Here is a 23,433-nt window from a genome sequence, read left to right on the forward strand (position 1 = left end):
ACACAAAGATGAGGAAATCTTCAGATGTTGGAAAGCATTTTGTGTGTGTTGCTTGAAGAATGATATGTTTGGTTTGTGTCACACAAATTCCAGGCAACTTCCAGACCAATTTCAATAAGAGAAGGTAACAATAGCCCCTTTATAGACATGGATAAGTTTTACACAATACTGTAAGCCCTACTCCAACACCTGGGAATCAAGAGAAACTGCAGATGCTGGAAATCTGTATCAACACTTAGGGACCTGCTGCCATCAGGAAGGAGGTAAAGGAGCCTCAGGACGTACGCCACCATGTTCACAAACAGTTATTACCCCGGAACCATCAGGCCCTTGAACCAGAGGGGATAGCTTCACTCAGCCTCACTGGCCCCATCAATGAACCATTTCCACAACCTGTCGACTCACTTTTGAGATCTCTTCATCTCATATTCTCGATATTTATTGCTTTTTTCTTTTTGTATTTTCATAGTTTGCTGTCTTTTGCACATTAGTTGTTTAACCGTCCTATTGGGTGCAATTTTCCATTGAATTGATTATGTTCCTTCCATTTACTGTGAATGCCCACAAGAAAATGAATCTCAGAGTTGCATATGGTGGCATAAATGTACTTTGATAATAAATTTACTTTCAGCATTTTGAACTTTGAAATGTTAGAATAACTTAGTCAAGCAATGTCAATGAAGAGAAGTCAACATCAACTGAATTGATCTGGGAGTCACAGTTGTTCAAGTTATATTGCATATCCAATATTTCTACATGCTGCAAGAGCAAGTTAGAGTGGTATTCTGCAAGGAATAAATGACATTTTGGCTTTCCAAATCTTCTACCATGAGAAGCTGCAAGTCGGGGATGTGATGGAATGTTCTCCAGTAGTTGAACGCTGCTCCATTGATTCGCAAACAGCTGAAGTCTGTCCAGGGAAAAAGGACACTCGATTGCAGCTGCACTATGAGCAGAGATTTGTGTATGTCTGTGAAGCTGTGTAAATTGACGATTCTCCCATTATTTATGATCTTTTTCATGCTTAAGTCTTGGTTTACTTCTGTAGGATGGCATTTCTAATGAACAGAGAGGAAAGGGTATATATGGAGAAGACAATCCTGGCATCTGAAGCTACAAAGAAATCAGGAAGACGCAGTGCTTTGAGGATATCTATAGCATTTCATAAAGGTAACGTTAAATATGGCTGAAGGAAAATAGAACTTTGTGCTTTAGAATCTTTGCCATCTGCGATAAACATGAGTGCATGAAAAAATATTTAGTTGTTTCTGAACATTTCTGCTGTCATTCTTGTGAATGATGGGTGGAAATCAGAATTGGGAGAACATCTGGGATTGTAGTGTGTTTTTTGTTTTATCAGTTATTGCAAAGTGACTAATTATTGCCAAATTCATCTGAACTTGTTTCGTTATTTGCCAGGTCATTTAAGAGGCATATTAAGAATTAGCTGTGTTGATTAGTGTGGATTTCCTTCCCTGAAGGCAAGAGTAAATTGATTTTTATGATCGTTTTGGTCATAACACTGAGTATTTTAGTTAAATTGAATTTCCAAGCCGTTTGGGATTCTAGCAGCTTTCTATATCAATAATCCAGGTATTCTGATACCAGTGTATTAAACTTCCTATACTCTATATAAACAACAAAGTGGAAATGAAATAAAATATTCTGATAATTACAGTAATTCTATTTCATATAGTTGACTATGTATAATATTTCTATACAGATCGTGTAGAGATGCTTTATTTAATCCTTTATTTTTCATTTTAGGGATGCTAAGTTTTGAAAATCTGCCTCACCCAGCCCTGGCCCATCTTGCTGCTTTCTTTGAAATCTGGGATGCTTGTGTGCTACAGTGCATAAAATCTCAGCTTTATCACCTTGAAGATGATGTCTTCAATGAAGTAAGTGTTACTTTATATTTTTGACCTGCATTTTGTACATATTTATTTGTAATTTAATTTGTTTTAGAAGTATATCATGTGAAAGGAGAAGATACTGTGGAGGAGTGTGCAGAGATGATTAGCGTACAGTTAATTGCCATAATGAAGCTTGATTATTACTACACAAGTAGATCAATCTGTTGGGCGATATGTAGCATTTGAGAAGTGTTGTATTACAATGAGTGGAAGTTGTACAGTTTTAGGTAATCCATTATCTTTAATATTTTATATAAAAATGGCAAAACATGTCTTTCAGGTTATATGTACATCTGGTTAGTTTGTGCACTTTATATCTATACTGAGAATTTAGGACCCGGGAGATGCTAAACATTCATGTAATTACAATGATAACTAATAGTGCTACAAACTTAGATCATATTTTTGTAATTGATGCTGTTAAAATATTAAAGTAATTCTTTTGGAATGCTTGAGTGGTTGCAGAACATGTAATTTCATTGAGGATGCTTTTTCAGAGATGAAATTAAGAAACTGCATCAGTCTATGACGGTCTCTATTATAGTATACTCTTTACCGACATTAACAAACTTCTGATGTCCTTTAGGTGCTATGCAACGCTGTGTGGCGAGATCGGTTCTGGGTGGTTTCCGATAGAGTCACTTTGGATTCCGAAGGCATGGCATTGCTCTCACTCCATTGGCATTGGGTCTTGAAACACCTTGTGAAGGATCACCTCCAACAGTTGTCTTGTGTTTCTCAGTACGAATAAGTATTTTGATCCTTGGGCATTATAGATCTATAAAGAATTCCATATCTTAAGTGCCATCTCATTCAGGGTTCAAGTTAAGATCTTTATTTGGTTGATGTGCATGGAAGAATGTGTTTCTTCAGCAGAATTATCATTTCCTGGTTTCACAGCTGCAGATTTATTATTTTTAGTCACTTTTGATGTTTTGCCAAAGCAAAACATATTTTATCCAAGAACTTAGTTCTTTAATGTTCTTGTGTGACTAACTGTTTTAGAAGGTATATTTATTGTGCTGTTTACTTTACAATAGGATTTCTCAAGAAATTCACACAGTTTCAGTTAACCTTCAAAGTCATCTTGCTAGCCCAAGTGGAATAACATTTGGTGTAAAGAAGATGCAGAAATCACTGGGGTTCCCTCCTCCGTTCAAGGTCAGTGAAATCTAATACAAGGTTACTTTTGTTCTTGGAATATCTGTGGAGATTGGCAGCACAGTGGTTCAATTAGCAGCTGGATTATATTTTTTAAAGTAAGATTTTTTTCCTCCACCACCAAGAAATCTGGGAATGATAGAAGCTTCTGGAAATAATAGGCAGTTATGAAAAGGAAATATTAATAAAAAATAGGTTTTGATGAAAGTCAGACCAGCTGGATGGCTCTTGCAGAGTTCAGATTCATGATTCCAATTCATAAATAGGCCAAATGGCATCCTTCAATGGTGTAATGTTCCTGCTGCACTCAAGTTTAATTCCCAGATGAAAGATAAAATAGAATCAGGCATAGTCTGCATGAACAAAACTGTTTCCTAATCATAGCAAAAGAAAGAGATGCAGTATAATTGACTGGATGAATAAGATATACCGCTCCTATTTGACCAGTCATTTCAAGTTCTTTGTAAGATTAACTTGAAAGTAGTTAAATGCGATTGCCTATTGAATAAACTTGAATTTAAATAGTGTTAATGCAATTAATTAGTTACATAGACAATTAATATTAATATATTATAAAAGTCTATGAATGATGGGGAAATGCACACTTTGATTCAGATTGTTTTACATATCACCTTACATTGAAACACACACTGAAGTGACATTTGTGTGTTTTGCTGTTGTTGCATTGTCACTTGGTGTGTTCTGTTCGTTGTGTTCTGTGTTGTTCTGCCAAGCATGGTGGGAATGTTATGTTTGAAACAGGTTATTTAGGCCCTTGTGCTAGTGTTATGATTAAATGAAATTACGGCAGGCAAGGGTTAACTTGTTTTCCTGCATTTTTATCCAATCCATTTATTTCTTTATTTCATAAAAAATGTATCCATCAGAAGTAAAGTTACAAATTGATCTGTGAGAAACTTGGCAGTTTTTTTCAGCCCTTATGTAAATATGCTTCTCTACTACCGCTCTATTCCTAGAATCACCAATAAGCAAAATGATTTTCCATCTCGCCTTTCTTTCCTCCTATGAAGCTTAGCTTAAGATTTTTCTCTCCAAAGTAGAAAGAACATGTCAAAGAACACATCAAGAATAGAACAATTAAAAAACAGGAATTGGTCAAAAGCTCCCTAACATTGTTTATCATTCAATATGTTCATGTTTAATCTTTTACTCCAGGAGTTCCTAACCTTTTTTATGTCCTGGATCCCTACTGTTAACCAAGGGGTCTGTGGGCCCCAGGTTGGGAATCTCTGCTTTAAACCAAGTTGATATAACCCACTTACCTTGATGTTCTTGTCCAAATTAATTGATCTTGGGCTTAAATGCTGACTGTCAGTATTTAAGGCTGAATGTCCACAGCCTTCTGGGATAAAGAATTTTCTCTTAAACATAGATAGCTGATTCCTTATCCTTTTGGTATTTCTTCCCAAGCAAAACTTATTTAGTATCTTCTTTGACTCTATATCTCTTAACGTCAGGAATAATTCTTCTAAATGATATTGTAAGTAGGCCAGTCCCACTCAGTGTCTCTTTTCAAGATCATCTCTACAATCTAGACATCTGTCATTAAGCTAGGTTATAGCATGCCCTTGCATGGATAGAGATAGAAGCTGCATACAAGGATGTAGTTCTTTGCTTTGTACCTGGCTCTTGTACAGTAGTTGGAGTACGAAGTATCATTTGCATTCTTATTTGCTTGCTTATATCTGCATATTAGCTGTGATTCCTATGCAAGCGCATCCTTTTCTCTTAGTGTGCTAGCATTTCTCCTCATTTAATTCTATATTTTATTACACTATTCAGCATTCCTTTCAAAGCCTCCACAACCTTCCTATCATGACTCAACTAAAACCAAATGCAATACTCGATACAGCCTAACGAGAATTGTAAAGCTCAACATACCTTCCTAGCTCTTGAACTCAGTTGCCCCGACTAATAATGGCAAACATGTCATGCACCGCCTTCACCATTGCATCAACCTGTGCAGCCAGTTTCAGGGAGTTCTAGACTTGGATCCAAGATCCCATTGCACATCAACCCTCTTAAGGGTCTTGCCATTATCTATGTACTGACCTTTTACATTTGATCTCCCAAAGTGCAAAACAGCACATTTCATTGGATTGAACTCCATCTGTCATTTCTTTGCCCATATCTGCAACTGATCAATGTCCTGCTGTATTCCTTGGCAATCTTCTGCACTAGCACACCACCATCTGTAAAATTACTGTACCACCCATTCTACTTTTTCATCCAGCTGATTTTATATATTAAAAAAAAACTCAAATCAGGTTGGTAAGGTATGACTTGTCCCTCAAAAAACCATGCTGGCTGTGCATAATTAAGCATGATTTTACATATACTCATAAATCCTATCTATAAGAATCCTGTCCAGTACCTTCCTACCACTGATGTGAGACTCAACAGTCTACAGTTTCCAGGCTTAACCCTATTGTCCTTGAACAACGGAACAGTGTAAACTGCTCATCTGTGTCTAGAAAGGACATTAATATATTGTTCAAGACCTTGGCAATCTCATTTGTTGCCGCTCTCAATAACTTGCAGAATGTCCATCAGTATTCTGGAATCTGAAACACCTAAATTTTCTTTAAGTGACCTAACACTACCTCTGCTTGCAGTTTGGTTGATTTGGACAGATCAACCTGCAGGCAGTTGATGTGGAAAGATAAATATATCAAAATTAGCTTGAAGGGATGTTGATTATGTGAAAGATTGGCTTAATTGCAATGGTTGCTTATGACACTTTCCTATTTAAAGTAATAACTGTCATATATAATACCAGACTTTGTCATTCATCTGATGCTTTTGAAATTGATATTTTCTCCTTAGGCTGAATCTGTTGTGGAATGGACATCTAAACTCAAGTCAATAAGTTCTGTCTTGGATGTGCTCAGTCTGAGACCAAAAGTGACAGACATAGCCTGGAAAGACCAACTTTGTAGAATAAAAGCAGTTACCACTGATTGGAATATCAAGAAGGAGTTGCTGTTGGCTTGGGGTCTTGTACTTCGGGCAAATCACTTTGCAGGATTTGACACTGGTATGCTTCATTAATTTTTCAGAAACATGATCTCATTGACCATCTTAATGTTGTTCCATTTGTTGATTTGGTCAGGTTATAGAATTCCAATGTTAATTAAAGACTCTTTGGTTTGTATATGTGAAACTTCCCTCTGCCCATTGTTGTAATGAATTGAATTGACTTTATTACTTACATTCTTCATATACATGAGGAGTAAAAATCTTTACATAATGTCTCCGTCTAAATGTGCAATTTATAGTAATTTGTAATAGTATGTACAACAGGACAGTCAATATAACGCAGAAATACAGTTGCATCAGCGTGAGTTAATCAGTCCGATAGCCTGGTGGAAGAAGCTGTCCCCGGAGCCTGTTGGTCCTGGCTTTTATGCTGCGTACAGTTTCCCGGATGGCAGCAGCTGGAACAGGTTGTGGTTGGGTTGACTTGGGTCCCCAATGATCCTTTGGGCCCTTTTTTATACACCTGTCTTTGTAAATGTCCTGAATAGTGGGAAGTTCACATCGACAGATACACTAGGCCAGGGGTGTCAAACTCATTTTAGGTCACGGGCCGGATTGAGCAAAATGCAGCTTCATGCGGGCCGGATCAGTCGGACGCGTGCGAACGCAGCTATCGTTGCCTCCGTTTTTTCAGCCTGCTCTCATGTGTCTCAGTCTGTGCTATAACTACAAAGTGTTTCACTTTACAAATTCCGTTTCTTATGAAGAAGACTGCCGAATAAACACTAAAAACCCTGAAAACCTGGTACCTGAATAAACTCAGCATTAGCCATATCATACGCCATAGGCGCTTCGATTACTGGGGCCAGCTTTAATAGTAATTAGATATTATCTCGCGGGCCAAAGATAATTCCACCCCGGGCCGGATTTGGCCCGCGGGCCTTGAGTTTGACATATATGCACTAGTCTGTCTGCACCACTCTGCAGAGTCCTGCGATTAAGGAAGGTAGAGTTCCCATACCAGGCAGTGATGCAGCCAGTCAGGATGTTCTCAATTGTGCCCCTGTAGAAAGTCCTTAGGATTTGGGGACCCATACCAAATTTCTTCAACTGTCTGAGGTGAAAGAGGCACTGTTGTGCCTTTTTCACCACACAGCCGGTATGTACAGACCACGCGAGATCCTCAGTGATGTGGATGCCAAGGAACTTAAAGCTGTTCACCCTCTCAACCCCAGATCCACTGATCTCAATAGTGGTTTGCCTGTCTCCATTCATCCTGTAGTCCACAACCAGCTCCTTTGTTTTTGCGACATTGAGGGAGATGTTGTTTTCTTGACACCACTGTGTCAGGGTGATGACGACTTCTCTGTAGGCTGCCTTGTTATTATTTGAGATTAGGCCAATCAACATAGTGTCATCAGCAAATTTAATTAGCAGATTGGAGCTGTGGGTGGCGATATAATCATGGGTATACAGAGAGTGAAGGAGGGTGTTTCAGACACAGCTATTTGAAGCCTGCAGCTGGTGGTAGCTATTTGGTCTATTCCAGCCCCATTATCTGATGTTTTCTGAGACACTTTCTCTTGTCCAGTTTAGTAAAGGGATAATAAATATATGAAGAAATTTAAATGAATAACCTTAGAATTATTACAACACTTTTCTAAATGTTGAGTGTTATTAGCTTTATGTTTGTGTATTCAGTCTAGGGTGATAGGAGAACAGTCTATATCTGCTTTTTCAAACAGCTTCACTGATCAGTTGTGTCTTTTAAAATGAGCCTTTCCTGTTAAGCAAGGTAAAGCATACTGGGTTAAATCCAGTTGAAGATTTTTCTTTTTGGAGGATGTACAGTGTGCATCTTCGTACCTGCCATGCAAACTTTTAGTGAAGGCTATACCTAATTTTAAATGTAGTCACCTTGCATTGAGTTTGAGTTCAGTAGAGACTGTGTACCTGTAGAACTGCTGCCTGAGGTTGGCAGTTTTTAATTGATTTTTGTGTTGGCACCTTGGTTGTCTTCTGAAGTAACATTATAGTGAATGATTGAGAATAAGAGTCAAGTTCCATACTTAACCCATCTTCCGTGGCAAAAATGGAAGGAACTAACATGTTTGTAAACACTGCTTTTTGTACATTTTGTTTCTTTATTTAATCTAATCCTGACTCTGGATATTCTGAATATGTGCTATATACCCCTTTCCTCTGCTTTCCAATGTTTGCTGGGTGTCCTTTAAAACTGTCCAGTTTGCATTTTCATTTCAGTTCCCAGCTTCTTATTCCTAATTCATACTTCCTATGCCTCGCCTTTTCAAGCTTCAGCCTTCAATGTAAATTATATTCTTCATTTCTGCTGTTTCAATGCAAGTACATAATTTAAACTACTTATCACCAAGACTTATGAATTCTAATGGAAATAGCTGCTCTCTATTTGTTATTGTCTTTCAAAAGTTATCTTGCATGACTTGTTTCTTGTGAATTTTCTATTTTATTTAATGCTTGAATTAAATTCACAGCTGTTTAAGTTGCATCTTTTTGATGATTTGAATTTTTATTTCAGCACCTGAAACTTCAATAAAATTTCAAGGATTGATCTGGAAATATTTTCCACATCTTTTGGTAAAAAAAGTAAAAGTAATTCTGGTATTGGTAGTCTGAAATAAAAGCAGGAAATAATGAAGGATCTCTGATCTGAATTGATAACTTTTTCTGTTTCAACATTTTCAGTTTTACATTTCGCTAGTTGGATCACAATTCAAGCTGTCAGTTAACTTCTGGATTTCTCTAGAGTCACCTAATTTGAATCAAGGTGGCTTCTCCTTAATAATACTTACTATACAAATTGCAAATAAGATCTCGTAGGCACAGCACTTCACATAATAGTGAACGTAATGCAGAATTGTAAATGGACAAATGAAAAGGAGGGTCAAAAATGTATGCTTTTTCAAGTCCTAGTAACATAGAGCATTAGGAAGCCATAAACTGTCCTTCATCAGCCAAGTTTATCTTTTTAGCCAGAAATAATCCAAGTGTTTATTTCAAATTGTTAATTTCCAGTTAGTTGATACTAAACTGCTATGGTATATATCTCTACTGTTACAGATGAAATACAGCGTGTAGTAAACACTATAACTTCCGTGATGAAATCTCAGGGTCTTCTAAACTCTTCTGATTCCAAAAGTGTTGAGCCAACACCACCTCAACTGGATGGGGATTGTTTGAATCAGCTACAAAGTAATATTCAGCTGTGGCCAGCAGTGGAGTATTTGGCATTGCTTTGCAAGTTTAAAGTTCTGGCAGACCTCTTGGATCTATCATTAATATCTGGGTAAGCCAAAAATAAGTTATTGTCTGCTAAATAAAAAAAATTACAATCTTTCCAAACAACTGTCACAAACACACGGGCAATTAATAGCAGGAAAATAGTGAATATAAATGTAAGTATTTGAATAGCCAATTAGCCCATCAAGTCTATTCCTACATTGCCTCAGATCCCATATTATCTGTTATCTAGCTTCTTAACAAAAGTTGACTTGGTATAATTTGGTGTTTGCACAAATGTTTGTGGAAGTGTTTCCTTATGAAAGGCCAATCTCTGGATTTTTAAGGGTGTGACCATCTCTAAGCTCCATATACAGCTCCCATAGCTTGCTTTATTGCGATACAACATTGATAACGCTCCCCCCCAGTCCAAATACATGCTTTGGGATTTTTCCCAATCTTGCAGACCTGTGCTTTCAATTCTTAGTGGCGGGGCACCCACCAAAAATACAGTAAATTTTCTTAAATATCCAGTAGGATTTTTATTCTCTGATGTGAAATATAGCTTGTGTAGAGTGGAAACAATTAGAAACAAAAACTCTTTCTGGGGTAAAATTTTGTTGATTATAGTGCATATAATTTCTAAGCTGCATCAAAAACATGCAGAACATAGTTCACTGAACGTGAAATTATGGAGGATGTTTTGGGTTTTCTGTAGTGCCAAAGTAAATGTGTGGATATGTGTCCCCAATATAGATTCAGCCATGTAGATTATTCATTAGGTGTGATACATATGAAGTAATATTCATTGTTCAGTTATTGAAAACTAAAGAAAACCTTAAGAAGACATTTTATAGGACTGCATACCTGCCATTTGATTTGAAGAACAATACACACTTTTAAAAGATTGTAATTTAATATTTTTTTTTTTCATTTGAATCATCTTCTACAGAAGCAGAATTAAACAAGATAAGTCAAAAATCTGTGCAGAGCTACGTCAATTAGTAACATTTTGCATAAGAACAACTCCAGGCAGTGCCCGAGCTCTTCAAGGATTTTGGTACTTGATAGAGACAGAAGTGAGTAGAAAGTTCACAATTTACATCTAAATGCTGCGATATCATGATGTTTTTGTTGACCTAAAAATGCTTCAACCGTCTTGCTGCTAAATAGAATGGTATTTGCATCAAGCTCCATTTGGAAGCTGAACTTGCTGCATAACTCTACAGGACCCCTTCTGCCAAGCTCAGTAAGGCAGTAGGGCCATGTATAATCTAAAACTCCTCACAGCTGAAATATACTTTGACATGATGAAAACCTGCACCTTCAATTTTCAGTCAAATGTGACAGACATTTGGAAGTATTCAAAACTAGTTAAAAATGTAATAGTTCTAACTATTTCTAAATTATTTTAATATGCGTGCAAGTATGCACACAGAAAATTAATTCCCAACGCTTGTAATTGTTGAAGCCTCCAAAAGGATGATATTTATCATTCCGTCCACTCAGCAATGTGCTCACGAGGGTAAATTCTTCTGAAAAGATGTATACATCTCTTTTGGAAAACGGAAATATTTTCTGAAGGAAAGTGAACATCTTGTCATTATTTGCGCAGCTATTCTTATATTAACTTGTGTTCCAGCTTCCTGCTGAAGAATTAAATTTGCTGTGCTCAGAACTGATTTCATCTGTATATGGAGCATGTTGGACTAGTTCACTGTCAACAGATCCTGATTATTGGCTCACATGGAAATCCTCTAAGTCTCTAGAAAATGATGGGACACTTGAAGCTTTCACAGACAAATCCTTAAAGGTTTGTTGTTTTTTTCTTTCTTTATAAGTAACCTTGTCTGAAGCTACCTCTTGGATATTTTGCAGGCTTTCAAACTGTATGTCAAAATCATTGATATTTAGTTTTAAAAAAAAAAAGTTTGCACAAAATGCTTATTCATTCTGAAAGTACCCAGTGCTTTTGAGAACAGCAGTATTATTCACTCAAGCTCTAGAGCTGGAGATTTGCCATTTCACATCGAAGGTATATCTATCTGTGGATGGTATCAGTTGTTGTAACACACCCCCAATAATTGTCTTTTGATTTGATGTTCAGATGTGATGACTTTCATCTTTACCATTTCTGCATTGTGACTATTTCTAACTCCTTTCTTGGCTCTACACATTAGACATCTTTGGCATTTATTTAAGGAACACGCACAAAATGCTGGAGGAACTCAGCAGACGAGGCAGCATCTACGGAACATAATACAGTCGACATTTTAGGCTGAAAACCTTTGGCAGGACTAAAGAAAAAAGCCGAGGAGTAGAATTAAAAGATGGGGGGCGGGGGGAGAGAAATGCAAGGTGATAGGTGAAACTGGGAGGGGGAGTGATGAAGTAAAGAGCTAGGAAGTTGATTGGTGAAAGAGATTACAGGGCTGAAGAAGGGGGAGTTTGATAGAAAAGGACAGAAGGCCAAGGAAGAAAGAGAAGGCGGGGAGGAGCAACAGAGGAAGGCGAAGGGTGGGCAAAGAGATGAGGTGTGAGAAGGAAAAGGGGGTGGCAAATATTGAAAGTGGGGGGGGTTGTGGCTATATTACTGGAAGTTTGAGTAATCTATGTTCATGCCATCAGGTTGGAGGCTACCCAGATGGAATACAGGTGTTCCTCCATCCTGAGTGTGGCCTCATCACGATGGTGGAGGAGGCCATGGATAAACATATTGGAATGGGAAATGGAATTAAAATGGGTGACCACTGGGAGAGCCCACTTTTTCTGGCGGATGGAGTATAGGTGAAGCAGTCTCCCAATCTATGTTGGGTCTCATTGATTATATAGGAGGCCACACCGGGAGCACAAGACACAGTACATGACCTCAACAAACTCGCAGGTGAAGTGTCACCTCACCTGGAAGGATTGCTTGTGGTGCTGAATGGTAGTAAGGCAGGAAGTGCAGGGGGGTATAGCACTTGTTCTGCTTGCAAGGGTAAGTGCCAGGAGGGACAAATGGACAAGGGAGATGCATAGGGAACGATCCCTGCGGAAAGCAGGAAGAGCTGGCAGGGGGAGGGGTGGGAGAGGTGTGAAGATGTCGGATCCCATTGGCAGAAGTTACGTAGAATTATGTGCTGGATGTGGAGGCTGGTGAGGTTGGTAGGTGAGGACAAGAGGAACCCTATCCCTGGTAAGGTGGTATGAGGATGGGATGAGAGCAGACGTGTGAAATGGAAGAGATGCAGTTGGAGGGCAATGTTGATGGTGGAAGCCCCTTTCTTTGGAGAAGGAGGAAATCTCCTTCATTTCAGAACGAAAAACCTTATCCTGAGAGCAGATGCAGTGGAGGTGGAGGAATTGAGAGAAGTGGACGGCGTTTTTACATGTAACAGGGTGGGAGGAGGTTTCGTCTAGGTCGCTGTGAAGGTCAATGAGTTTGTTATAGACATCAGTAGATAAGCTCTTTCCAGAGAGGTCGGGAAAGGGGAGGGCGGTGTCGGAAATGGACCAGGTAAATTTTAGGGTAGGGTGGAAGTTGGAGGCAAAATGGATGAAGTCAGCAAGTTCAGCACGGGTGCAGAAGGCAGCACCAAAGCAGCTGTTGACGTAGCATAGGAAAAATGTGGGACAGTCACCTGTGTAGGCTTGGAACATAGACTGCACCGTGTAGCCGACAAACAGTCAGGCTTAGCTGGATCCCCTGCTAGTGCCCATGGCTACACCTTTTGTTTGAAGAAAGTTGGAGCAGCCAAAGGAGAAATTATTTAGAGCGAGGACAAGTTCCACTAGGCGGAGGAGAATGGTGGGTGGAGGGGAACTGTAGAGTCTGGTGTCCAGAAAGAAACAGAGAACTTTGAGGCCTTCCTGTTGGGAGATGGAGGTATATAGGGATTGGACATCCATAGTAAAAACTGGACACTCGTGACACTTCACCTGTGAGTCTGTTGGGGTCATATACTGTGTCTGGTGCTCCTGGTGTGGCCTCCTGTATGTTGGTGAGACCTGACATAGATTGGGAGACCACTTGCCGAGCACCTACAATTGGTCCGCCTGTAAAAGTGGAATCTCCCAGTGGCCACCCATTTTAATTCCACTTCCCATTCCCATTCCGGTACGTCCATCCAGGGCCTCCTCCACTGTTGTGATGAGACTGCACTGAGGCTGGAGGAACAACACCTTGTATTCCGTCTGTGTAGCCTCCAACCTGATGGCATGAACATTGATTTCTTGAACTTCTGGTAATGTCCCCCATTCCCCCACCCCTTCACCATTTCCCATCCCTTTTTTCCTCTCACTATATCTCCTTGCTCGTCTATTGCCTCCCTATGGTGCTCCTCCCCACTTTTCTTTCTTCCAGGGCCTTCTGTCCTCTATCAGGCTCCTCCTTCTCCAGCCCTGCATCTCTTTCACCAATCAACTTCCCAGCTCTTTAATTAATCTCTCGCCTTCCGGGATTCACCTATTACCTTGTGTGTCTCTCTCCCCTTCCCCTTCCCCCCCCCCAACTTATAAATCTACACCTCAGCTTTTTTCTCCAGTCCTGCTGAAAGGTCTCGGTTGGAAATGTTGACTGTACTCTTTTGCATGGATGCTGCCTGGCCTACTTAGTTCCTCCAGTATTTTGTGTGTGTTGATTGGATTTTCAGCATCTGCAGATTTTCTCTTGTTCGTGATTAGCATTTATTTAATCCTTTTGCCTCCATGTGATCTGTCAGGAAGACAGATTTTAACCTCTGCTATATTACATCATCTTTTCTACAGTTGAAATTTTAATCTCTGTTTACAAACATGTTGATTAACCCTTTTCTGACCACTGAGCCTACTTCACATCCTGTAATGTTAGAGGTACCCAAATATCTGCAATGATTTATGGTCTAACCTTCCATTGTTTTAAAGCACTGACAAGGTGCCACAGTAGTTTCAGTTATTTAACAAACTGTCCCATCTTCAGCCTTTATCTTGAATCTTTGTTCATCTGATGCTGTGAATCTTTTCCTCTTATTTGGGATGTTTTCTGGAATTCTTCACTTCAAAACATATGTGACACCTTTTCCACATTAAACAACCCCCCACCTATTTTTAAAAAGCACCTCGAAACCACAGCTCAGTATCCTTCTGATTGTCTATGTTTTTCATAATAAAACTGTTGGAAGTACATAGCATGTGTGTAGAGATAACTACAGAGTTGATGTTTGGGTTTAATAACCCTTGGTTAACATTGGTAATTGGGAAAAATCATATTGTAAATTGCAGAGGGAAAAAGATTGGGGTAAGTGCGGGGTATGGATACAATGAGCTACAGAAAACGGGCCTTTCAGCTTAACTCGTCTGTGCCAACCAAATGGTCACCCTAGGTTAGTCCCATTTGCCTGCATTTGGCAGAACATCTGGCAGAAAGTGAACAAGTCATTTAGGGAAAACTTAAAAAATAAATGCTGGCTCTGTAATGCAGAGCAAACATTTACAGAAAGTGCTCAGATCAAGTAGAATTTGCAGAGAGAAAAATGAATTGATGTTACAGATAGATGACATTGCAACAGAAATGTCAAATTCTAAAGCTCGAAGCTTTAGAGTAATGCAGGCGTCAGACTTCAGAAGATCTGAGTGAGGGTGGAATGGAGCATTGATGTGACAGGCTATTTAGAAATTCATAATCATCCTTGCAGCCTGAACTCTTAAAATGTGCTTTTATTCAGAGAATCTCTTCATTTATTTTTGCCAGGGGCCTGCTGTTTTATGTCAAGCAATCCAATCAAAATGTTTCTTCGAGGTTCTAATTGGTGGTCAATATAATCGTGGGGCTATTGAGGGAATTGTTGGGGCAGCAGCATCCCACGTCTCTCTGGGAGAGTGGCAGGAACGGACGAAGCAGTTACAAGAAATCAGCACCATATTATGGACAAACATGGCTGTTAATTCCTTTGCAGAGTTCAGGTATGAATAGTTATAATCTGACACTCTTTATTTCATAGAGAAAGTTACTTAATATGTTGAGATATTTTCAAAGGGATTTTAGACAAATGGACTGGCTGTAGGTAGAAGGAAATTGTTATAGAAAGGTGATTGTTATAGATTAACTTCAAATCTACATTGCACTGTTTTTGGAGTAACAGTGGAAAGAAAGGTTTTCATACCATGAAGGAGTGGAAGTTGAAATTCTCAGTGTGTGATCCCAACTTCTAGCTTGAGTCATGAAATGTACAAAAAAAAAGAGAAAATTATTACCTGCACTGCATTGTCATATGAAATTTAGAATGGTTCAACTTTTTCATTGTCATTATCTGAATTTGCAGTCCAGTACTACTTGAGGGGGTCTTGGTACAAGACAGTTGTCAATTTTACGTGGTCCTGTACAGACTTTTTTCACTGATCGTCTAGAGATTTTTGTAATCTAGTATGTGAATGAAAGGAGCTCATTTAGAGTATAATGGGTATTTGGGAGTTTTACTGTGATATTGATGCCAACCTTTAAGTTATTTTTCAACAGAAAGCTAACCATTACTGCTAATGATGGGCACATAAGATGCTACATTTGAATTAATGCACTATAACTGGCCAATTAGTGTAATTTTGTTTAAAAGGTGCACGTTCTTGAAGGACTTGATGTATTTGTGTTTTATTTGCAGATTTACAGATTCCCGATTGCAGCGCATTGTTTTACATAAACAGCTCCAGGCAGTGAAGCATCTTTTGCCAAGAGAAATTCAGGAGGAATATTTAAAGACATGTGACCAACTTGTCTTTGACAAGGACGACACAGCTTGTGACTCTGTTCTGAGTTCGCTCAAAGGTCTGGCAGGGCATGGAGTACTTCCTGAAGACATAGTTTCACTTTTTGTGACATGCATACAAGAATTTTTGGGTAAAGAAAAGGATTTTGCAAGCCTTTCCAAGCAGGCTCAGAGTGGCTGTCTATGGGTGTACCTGGGGTTGCTGCAGATTCTGATTTGGACACCTCAGACCAAGTTTGATCCTGCTGTTAAAAAGATGTACAAACTGAACTATATTAATGAGGAGGTCAGTCTTCATAACTTTTATCTTGATTTATTCAGTGAAACAGGAGAATGTCATAATTTTTTTTTATCAAGAATAGTTAGACCAATGAGAGAATAATTGACTGTCATAGAGTTTGAGATGTTGCAGGTATGTCATTTAATTCTGTGACCCGTGTTCCTTAAAATTGTGATTTATTTTACACCCATATAGTAGCACTTCATCTTATGCTTTGTTGAATCTGTAAATTAATATTGCATTTTGATCTGAAATAACAGACATATTTATAGCTTCAAAACAAGTGTTTGAGCACTTCCCCAGACAGCTTCTCTTGATTTGCTTATCTAATAACTGAACAATTGACTGTGAAGATAAGGCACAATCTGTAATGTGGATGACATTTGGTGATTCTCAAACCGCAGAAGGTATATGAGGAATACGTAAAAGGATATGTATAGCATCTTAGGACATCCACATTCAAATGATATGACCTCAGTTGTCAAACTAAGGATTGATAGATGATCTATTCACTGATTTAAAATAATCCAGTTTTAACTGGATGACAAAGCACTTTGAGCTGCTTGCAAGAAAACTCTAAGTGAAACTTCCAATTTAATCTTAACTTGTTGGAGCTATTTTATACTTCATGAGAATTGGAAACTCTGAACTTATATAAAAAAAAAATTACTTGGAGATATGGTGCGGAATAGGCCCTTTGAGCCACACCGCTCAGCAACCCCTGACAACCCTAATCTAATCACAGGACAATTTATGATGACCAGTTAACCTACCCAGTGTGTCTTTGGAATGTGGGAACCACAACACCCAGAGAAAACCCATGCATTTCATGGGGATGCAGAGACTCCTTACAGAGGATGCTGGGATTGAACTTCGACGCCCTGAGCTGTAATAGCGTCACACTAACGGTTACACTACTGTGGTACGCTGTTTCTGAGGATAGCCTACACATAATAAGAGACTGTGTTACTGTCCTTAAGATTATTAGATAGACTGTGATCTGGCTGTCCCAGTAATTTGAGTGATAGTCAAGAATTCAGTGCAATAACATGAGGGCAAAGTTCTTCCCTCAATTTTGTTAAAGGGTGATTAATAGATTAATTATCTCCTTGATGCTAGGTTCTGTGTGGACAGAAGACACACCATATTCATATTGATTTATAATTCATTATGTTGGAGATGCTTATGGTGATGAGCAATCTTGATTACTGTAAAGTGTGGTTGAACATTTTGATAAATGATATTCGTAGTTGTTTTTGATTTGTCTGGGGTCATTTAAAGATCACCTGATTGCAGATTCTCATATTAATAGTTTCTCTTTTCCAAATCTCCTCTATTAGTTACAACAATTGGAAAGCGAATGGAAGAGCCGGAATCTGTCAGAACATTTATTTACGGGCCGAGAACACTCACAAGAAGGAGAGAATAAGCATTGCCATCCCCGAATTAGGTGCCTCATTAACTGTTTGTTTCTTTTCCAGCCCACATAGTATTTACTTTGAATTCATTACTTCCTTACTGTGATTTCTTGGGCTGTAAACTTTCCTTTGTTAAGCTCACTGCTGTGAGATTGTTATCAGAGTGGTGTGTGTGTGAGATGGAGAAGTATGAATAGTTCTAAAATTCAGAAAAAATGTTGACCAGTATATTTTGCTTCTGGAGAGAACAAATCGTCCTGGATCTCTCATTTTTATAACAGAGCTAATGCCAATGTTTGCCTGGGCTTGGTGATACCATAAATATCATTACCTATGGTCTCTGTTCCTACTCTCGCTGTGTTTGACATTTCCATAATGAGTTTGCACTGTGGTACAGCTGTTTTGGGTTAGGGGTAATGGTAGGTTACAAACTGCATACAGTTATGTTGATTCTCAAGTCCATATCCTTTAGTGCTTTTCAGATTCATTGATTTTAACATTATCTTACATGCCATAGGTTTTTGCAGCAGAGAATCAAACAGCTGAAAGAACGGGCCACGGTGCTTTCCAGAAAACAAGCATACCGTCCAAATGTGCCTTCATACATATCTCTATACCAGGATATCCATCACTACATGTTGAGTATTGGCCATGGTTCCAGAATCAAAACACTTCTCTTTCGATTGCTGCAACATCTGCTGGTGAAGCGACCAAAAACAAGGCAGAGCTTCCAGACCATGTTAAAGGAAGAGGCGGCTTGGCAGCAGTCCCAACACCATTTCAGGAGGCGAATTGCAGAAGAGTACTGGCAGTATCCTGATGTGGTAGAGCCACTTAATGCTGCAGTCTTGCAAATGCAACATGGCATGAGACTTCTAACATCTGAAGTTCATCTTGCATTAAATCATAAGTGTGTCAACCAAGCTGATCTCACAAGGTTGGTCACTTGCCTTTTGGTCTTCCCTTCCATCAGCTTTGAATTCCCAACCTACTACAGCCTTGCAGAAACATTATCTTCAAAGACCTGCATAGAAACAATACAAGGACTTGATGAGCTCTTGAGTAAAAACTTGTCAGCCAAATCTGAAGAGAAGACTTTGCTTAAAGAGCAAAGAACGCTGCTGACACAAGAACAGCTTCTGTTTAATGCACTACAGTATCTGCGTTGCCACATACTCTCTGTGGGTGAACTGGATCAGGCTTCGTTGCAGCTTCTCAGGCACCTCTTTCAAGTAATTGATATGTTTGCTTTTATGCGATTTGTTTTTTTTTTTGGAAATTCAATATCAAAGTTCACGTTGCCTACATAGTTTAAGAAATGTTAGCTTGTATGTACTGTGTGGTCTTACCAATTAAGCCAAAGTCTTGCCAGTTTTTCTCCAACTTTTTAAAACTAATTTGGCAGTGGGCCATGAACCAGAGTGATGTGGCAGTTATAGATGTAGTGTGTAGGTTAGGACGGAATAAGAATTTGTATTCCGCTAACATGCAGGCAGAATTGAAAAGGGTGATTAAAAATAGGAGTGAAGGTGTTAAATCTGAATGTACGCAGTATACGGAAAAAGGTAAATGATCTTGCAGTGTAGTTAAAGATGGGTAGATATGACATTGTGGACATCACTGGGTTGTAGCTGACAGAAGTTCATATTTGGGAGCTTAACATCCAAGGATGCACATTATATCAAAAGGACAGTCAGGTAGAGGGAGTGGGATGGCTCTGTTAGTAAAACATGAAATTCTTAGAAATAAGTGTCATAGGATTAGAAGATGTAGGATTCTTGTGGGTAGGGTAAGAATCTGCAAGGATAAAAAGACCCTGATGGGAGTTATATATGGTCTTGAAAAGTAGCCTGGATGTGGGGTACAAATTACAATGGAAGATAGAAGATGCATGTAAAAAGGGTAATATTATGATAGTCATGGGAGATTATATTAGACAGGTAGATTGGGGAAAATAAAGTTGTTTCTGGATCCCAGGACAAAGGATTTGTGAATGTCTGTGATGTGATTTTTTTTTTAAAGCAGCTTTTGCATGAGCCTACTAGGGAAAAGACAATTCTGCATTGGGTGTTGTGTGATGAACCAGATTTGATTAGGGAGGTTAATGTAAAGGAAACTTTGGAGTCATGACATCATCATCATAATACCCTGCAGTTTAAGAGGGAAAAACAAAAGTCAGACGCATCAGTATTACAGTGGAGTATTGGGAACGACAGAGGCATGAGAGAGGAGTTGGCCAAACTGGACTAGAAGGTGATACTAGCAGGGATGATGGCAGAACAACAATTTGAAAGCTGCAGGGTAGATAGATCCTAAAGAAGTATTCTAAAGGGAGGATGAGACAATTGAGGATGATAAGGTTTTAAAAGCCCAACAGAAGGCAACTTAAATAAGCAATAAGGAGAGAAAGCATGAAATATGAAGGTAAGCTACCCAATAATATAAAAGAGTACACCAAGTGTTTTTCAGATGTATTAGGGAAAAAAAGAGAGTATTTTGCATCAGTCTTCATTGTGGTATGCCAGCAATATTGCAGAAATTCAAGAGTGTCATGGGACAGAGGTGAGTGTAGTTGCCATTATTAAGAAGGTGCTTCAAGTCAAATTTATTGTCATTTAAATATATAAATGAAGATAAGGATAACATTTACAGATGAATCACACATAAATGATGAACTAAAGTGCATTAGTACAGAACACAGCGACACTTCGAGTACGATGCAACAGGGAGTTCAGAAGCCTTAATGACCTGGGGGAAAAAAACTGTTCCTCATTCTGACCATTCTTGTTTTTATACATTGTAGTCTCCTGCCTGATGATAGGAAGTCAGAGGATGGTGGATGAATGGGTGGGTTCCTTAATAATACGAAGGGCCTTGCATACACAGTGCTCCTGATGACTGTCCCTGATGGATGGTAGGGAGACCCCTATGATCCTTCCAGCTGTTTTCACAGTCCTTTGTAGCGATTTATGGTCCGATGCTTGGCTGCTCCCTTACCAGATGGAGATGCAGCTTGGGAAGCTGAAGGTGGTAAAGTCACCTGCACCAGATGAACTCCAGCCCACGGATCTGGAGAAGGTAGCTGAAGAGGTATTAGTAGTGATCTTTCAAGAATTGCTAGATTCTGGAATGATTCAAGAGGACTGTAAAATCACAAATGTCCTTAAGAAGGGAAGGAGGCAGAAGAAAGGAAATTATTGGCCAGTTAGTCTGACTTCAGTAATTGGGAAGTTGTTGGAATCCAGTATTAAGGATGTGATTTTGAGGTATTTGGAGGCACATGATAAAATAGGTCCAAGTCAGCATGGTTTCCTTCGGGAGAATTCTTGTCTGACAAATCTGCTGAAATTCTTTTTGAGGAAGTAACTGGCAGGATAGACAAAGGAGAATCAGTGGATATTGTTTGCTTGGATTTTCAGAAGCCCTTTGAAAAGCTGGCACATATAAGGCTGCTAAATAATATAAGAGCCTGTGGTGTTATAGGAAAGGTAACTAGCATGGATGGAAGTTTTGCTGACTGGCAGGAGACAGATTAAGAGAATGGACTAAGAGGTGGCATATGGAATACAGTGGATTCCAGTTAATTGGTGCACTTCAGGACCAGTGCATTTTAGCCCAATTAAGTGCCTGTCCAAATAAGCTGTAGTTTTGTGAAAATAGTTAAGGTTATATAAAAAAAAAGATAGACTATCATTTAACTAAGTAACAAATTATGTATTTAAATGAAATACAGAACAAATTAGAACACTATCAATACTACCACAGTACTCTAAAATTATACTAATTTCCAAAATATTATTGATAGAAAAATTTAGTGGTGACATCTCATAGATAATTTTCTGCCTTTTTACAATATTATCGACTGTTGCATCCTCCAAATCTTCATTTTCATTGTAATATAATACTTCCAGATTCTTCGTAGTTCATAACAGTTCTATATTGACTTGCTGCTTATTTCTTGCCCACTATCAGTGACAAAATTCACTGCTTTTTGAACACAATCACACACCCTGATGCTATTGCTGGTATAAGAAGTATTGCTTAAGTGTACGTCTGTAACACAATGGTAGGGGTACATAACGTGCTCCAGCTTGCACACAGAAATTTGTAGTGGTGTATTCTTTGTGGATAACAGGTATGAAGAAAATCATATTAACTACTTTTAACCACAATAATTTGTTTTGTATACAAGGCAATGGTAAATGCTTGGGATGAGCAAGAAGAATGTAGACGATTGAAAGAGGAGCAGGAAGCTAGCCTCTACAAGTATAAGAGTAAGCAGCATGGCCTTTCGGTGTTGGAGGAGGAAGAAAAGGAATTCAGACAGAATTTCCCACAATATAGCAAGGTAGGATGAAATATTTTAATAAAGTTACTTCAGGTCTCACTTAGTAATGCAAAACTCATGATCTATTACACACACACACACACACAGACACACACACAGACACACACACAGACACACACAGACACACACAGGCACACACACGCACACGCACACACACACACACACACACACACACACACACATCTTAATTTGCTAAAATTTAAAATTGAATAGAATTAAACTGTACCATACAGATAAGGTTTTGGTCATCTCCTAATCATTTTAAGAATCTTCAGGGATTCTGTCAAGAAGCATATGCAGAACTAAAATACTTCGATATTTAAAGCAGTATTTGTTCCTTTTGTAGGATTTCACTGATATTACATCTCAGCCCAGTCTTGAACAACAAGAGATGGACACTGAAGTTAAGATCACAGAGGCTAAAGCAAAACGTAGTGCGCCCATATCGCCAGGTTCCATTGAAATGCTCATAAAAATTCACCAGCAAATATATCTGGGATGTGCCCAGTCTATGTGGTACCACCAGGGTGCACCAGCACATCAGAGTAGTGATTACCTTGGTGCATTTGTGTCCTCTTATCATACAGCGGCAGTGCTAATTACAGAATTCTATTCTCTCATTGGTGAGTACACTCAATTATTTTGATTGTATTATGTATTTATTGCTTTTGTTTATTATATAGGTTTTCAAATCAGTTTGTTGAAAAAATGTATTATCCAGTTTTTTGTAATGTTGAGTATATGATGCAACTTACAGTTGAAAAGCTGTCTACTTGTTTTTAGTGATTGTATTCTTGGCTCTTGACTTCATGATTTCAATTTATCCTGCACTTGACAACAGAATTGAAAATGACAACTTGTTTCTAGATTTGCACTGACAACTACAGCATAGAACAACACAACACAACGATATATCTTTTGCTCATCATGTTTGCTCCAACCTTGATGCCCAATTAACTAATCCCATTTGGCTGTGCGTGGTCCATATCCCTGTATTCTCTGCCTATTCCTGTATGTGTCTGAGTACCTCGTAAATATTGCTATTGTATCTGCTTCTGCCATCTTCTCAGCACGTGCTTACCTTTCAAAAACCTTCCTTTAACCTCCCTTTCACCTTAAAGCTATGCCCTCTAATATTTGGCATTTCTGCCTGGGGGTAGGAGAAATGGTGACTTATGTACCCTTTCTATGCCTCTCATAACATTATATACTTCCATCAGATTGATGGTCCAGAGAAGACAATGCAAGTTTGTCCACCCTCTCATTACAGTTAATACTTTCAGTTCTAGGTAATACCCTATTGAAACTCTTCTGCATCTCTTCAAAGCCTCCA

The 23,433-nt window shown here is 38.8% G+C and overlaps 1 protein-coding gene across 1 annotated transcript in view; it reads left to right on the plus strand.

Moving 5' to 3' along the window:
- Positions 1-23,433, plus strand: part of mdn1 (midasin AAA ATPase 1) — a 156,519-nt gene that overhangs the window by 77,822 nt on the left and 55,264 nt on the right. The window contains exons 52-65 of the mRNA XM_073056375.1: positions 1,049-1,170; positions 1,768-1,901; positions 2,503-2,657; positions 2,957-3,077; positions 5,925-6,135; positions 9,177-9,402; positions 10,288-10,414; positions 10,978-11,148; positions 15,046-15,257; positions 15,950-16,340; positions 17,675-17,784; positions 18,270-18,984; positions 21,945-22,100; positions 22,447-22,723. Coding sequence (XP_072912476.1) covers positions 1,049-1,170; positions 1,768-1,901; positions 2,503-2,657; positions 2,957-3,077; positions 5,925-6,135; positions 9,177-9,402; positions 10,288-10,414; positions 10,978-11,148; positions 15,046-15,257; positions 15,950-16,340; positions 17,675-17,784; positions 18,270-18,984; positions 21,945-22,100; positions 22,447-22,723 — 3,128 coding nt within the window. The remainder of the gene's footprint in view (positions 1-1,048; positions 1,171-1,767; positions 1,902-2,502; positions 2,658-2,956; positions 3,078-5,924; positions 6,136-9,176; positions 9,403-10,287; positions 10,415-10,977; positions 11,149-15,045; positions 15,258-15,949; positions 16,341-17,674; positions 17,785-18,269; positions 18,985-21,944; positions 22,101-22,446; positions 22,724-23,433) is intronic.

This window comes from Hemitrygon akajei, chromosome 9, assembly GCF_048418815.1.
Source record: "Hemitrygon akajei chromosome 9, sHemAka1.3, whole genome shotgun sequence".
In the NCBI taxonomy this organism is placed as follows: domain Eukaryota; kingdom Metazoa; phylum Chordata; class Chondrichthyes; order Myliobatiformes; family Dasyatidae; genus Hemitrygon; species Hemitrygon akajei.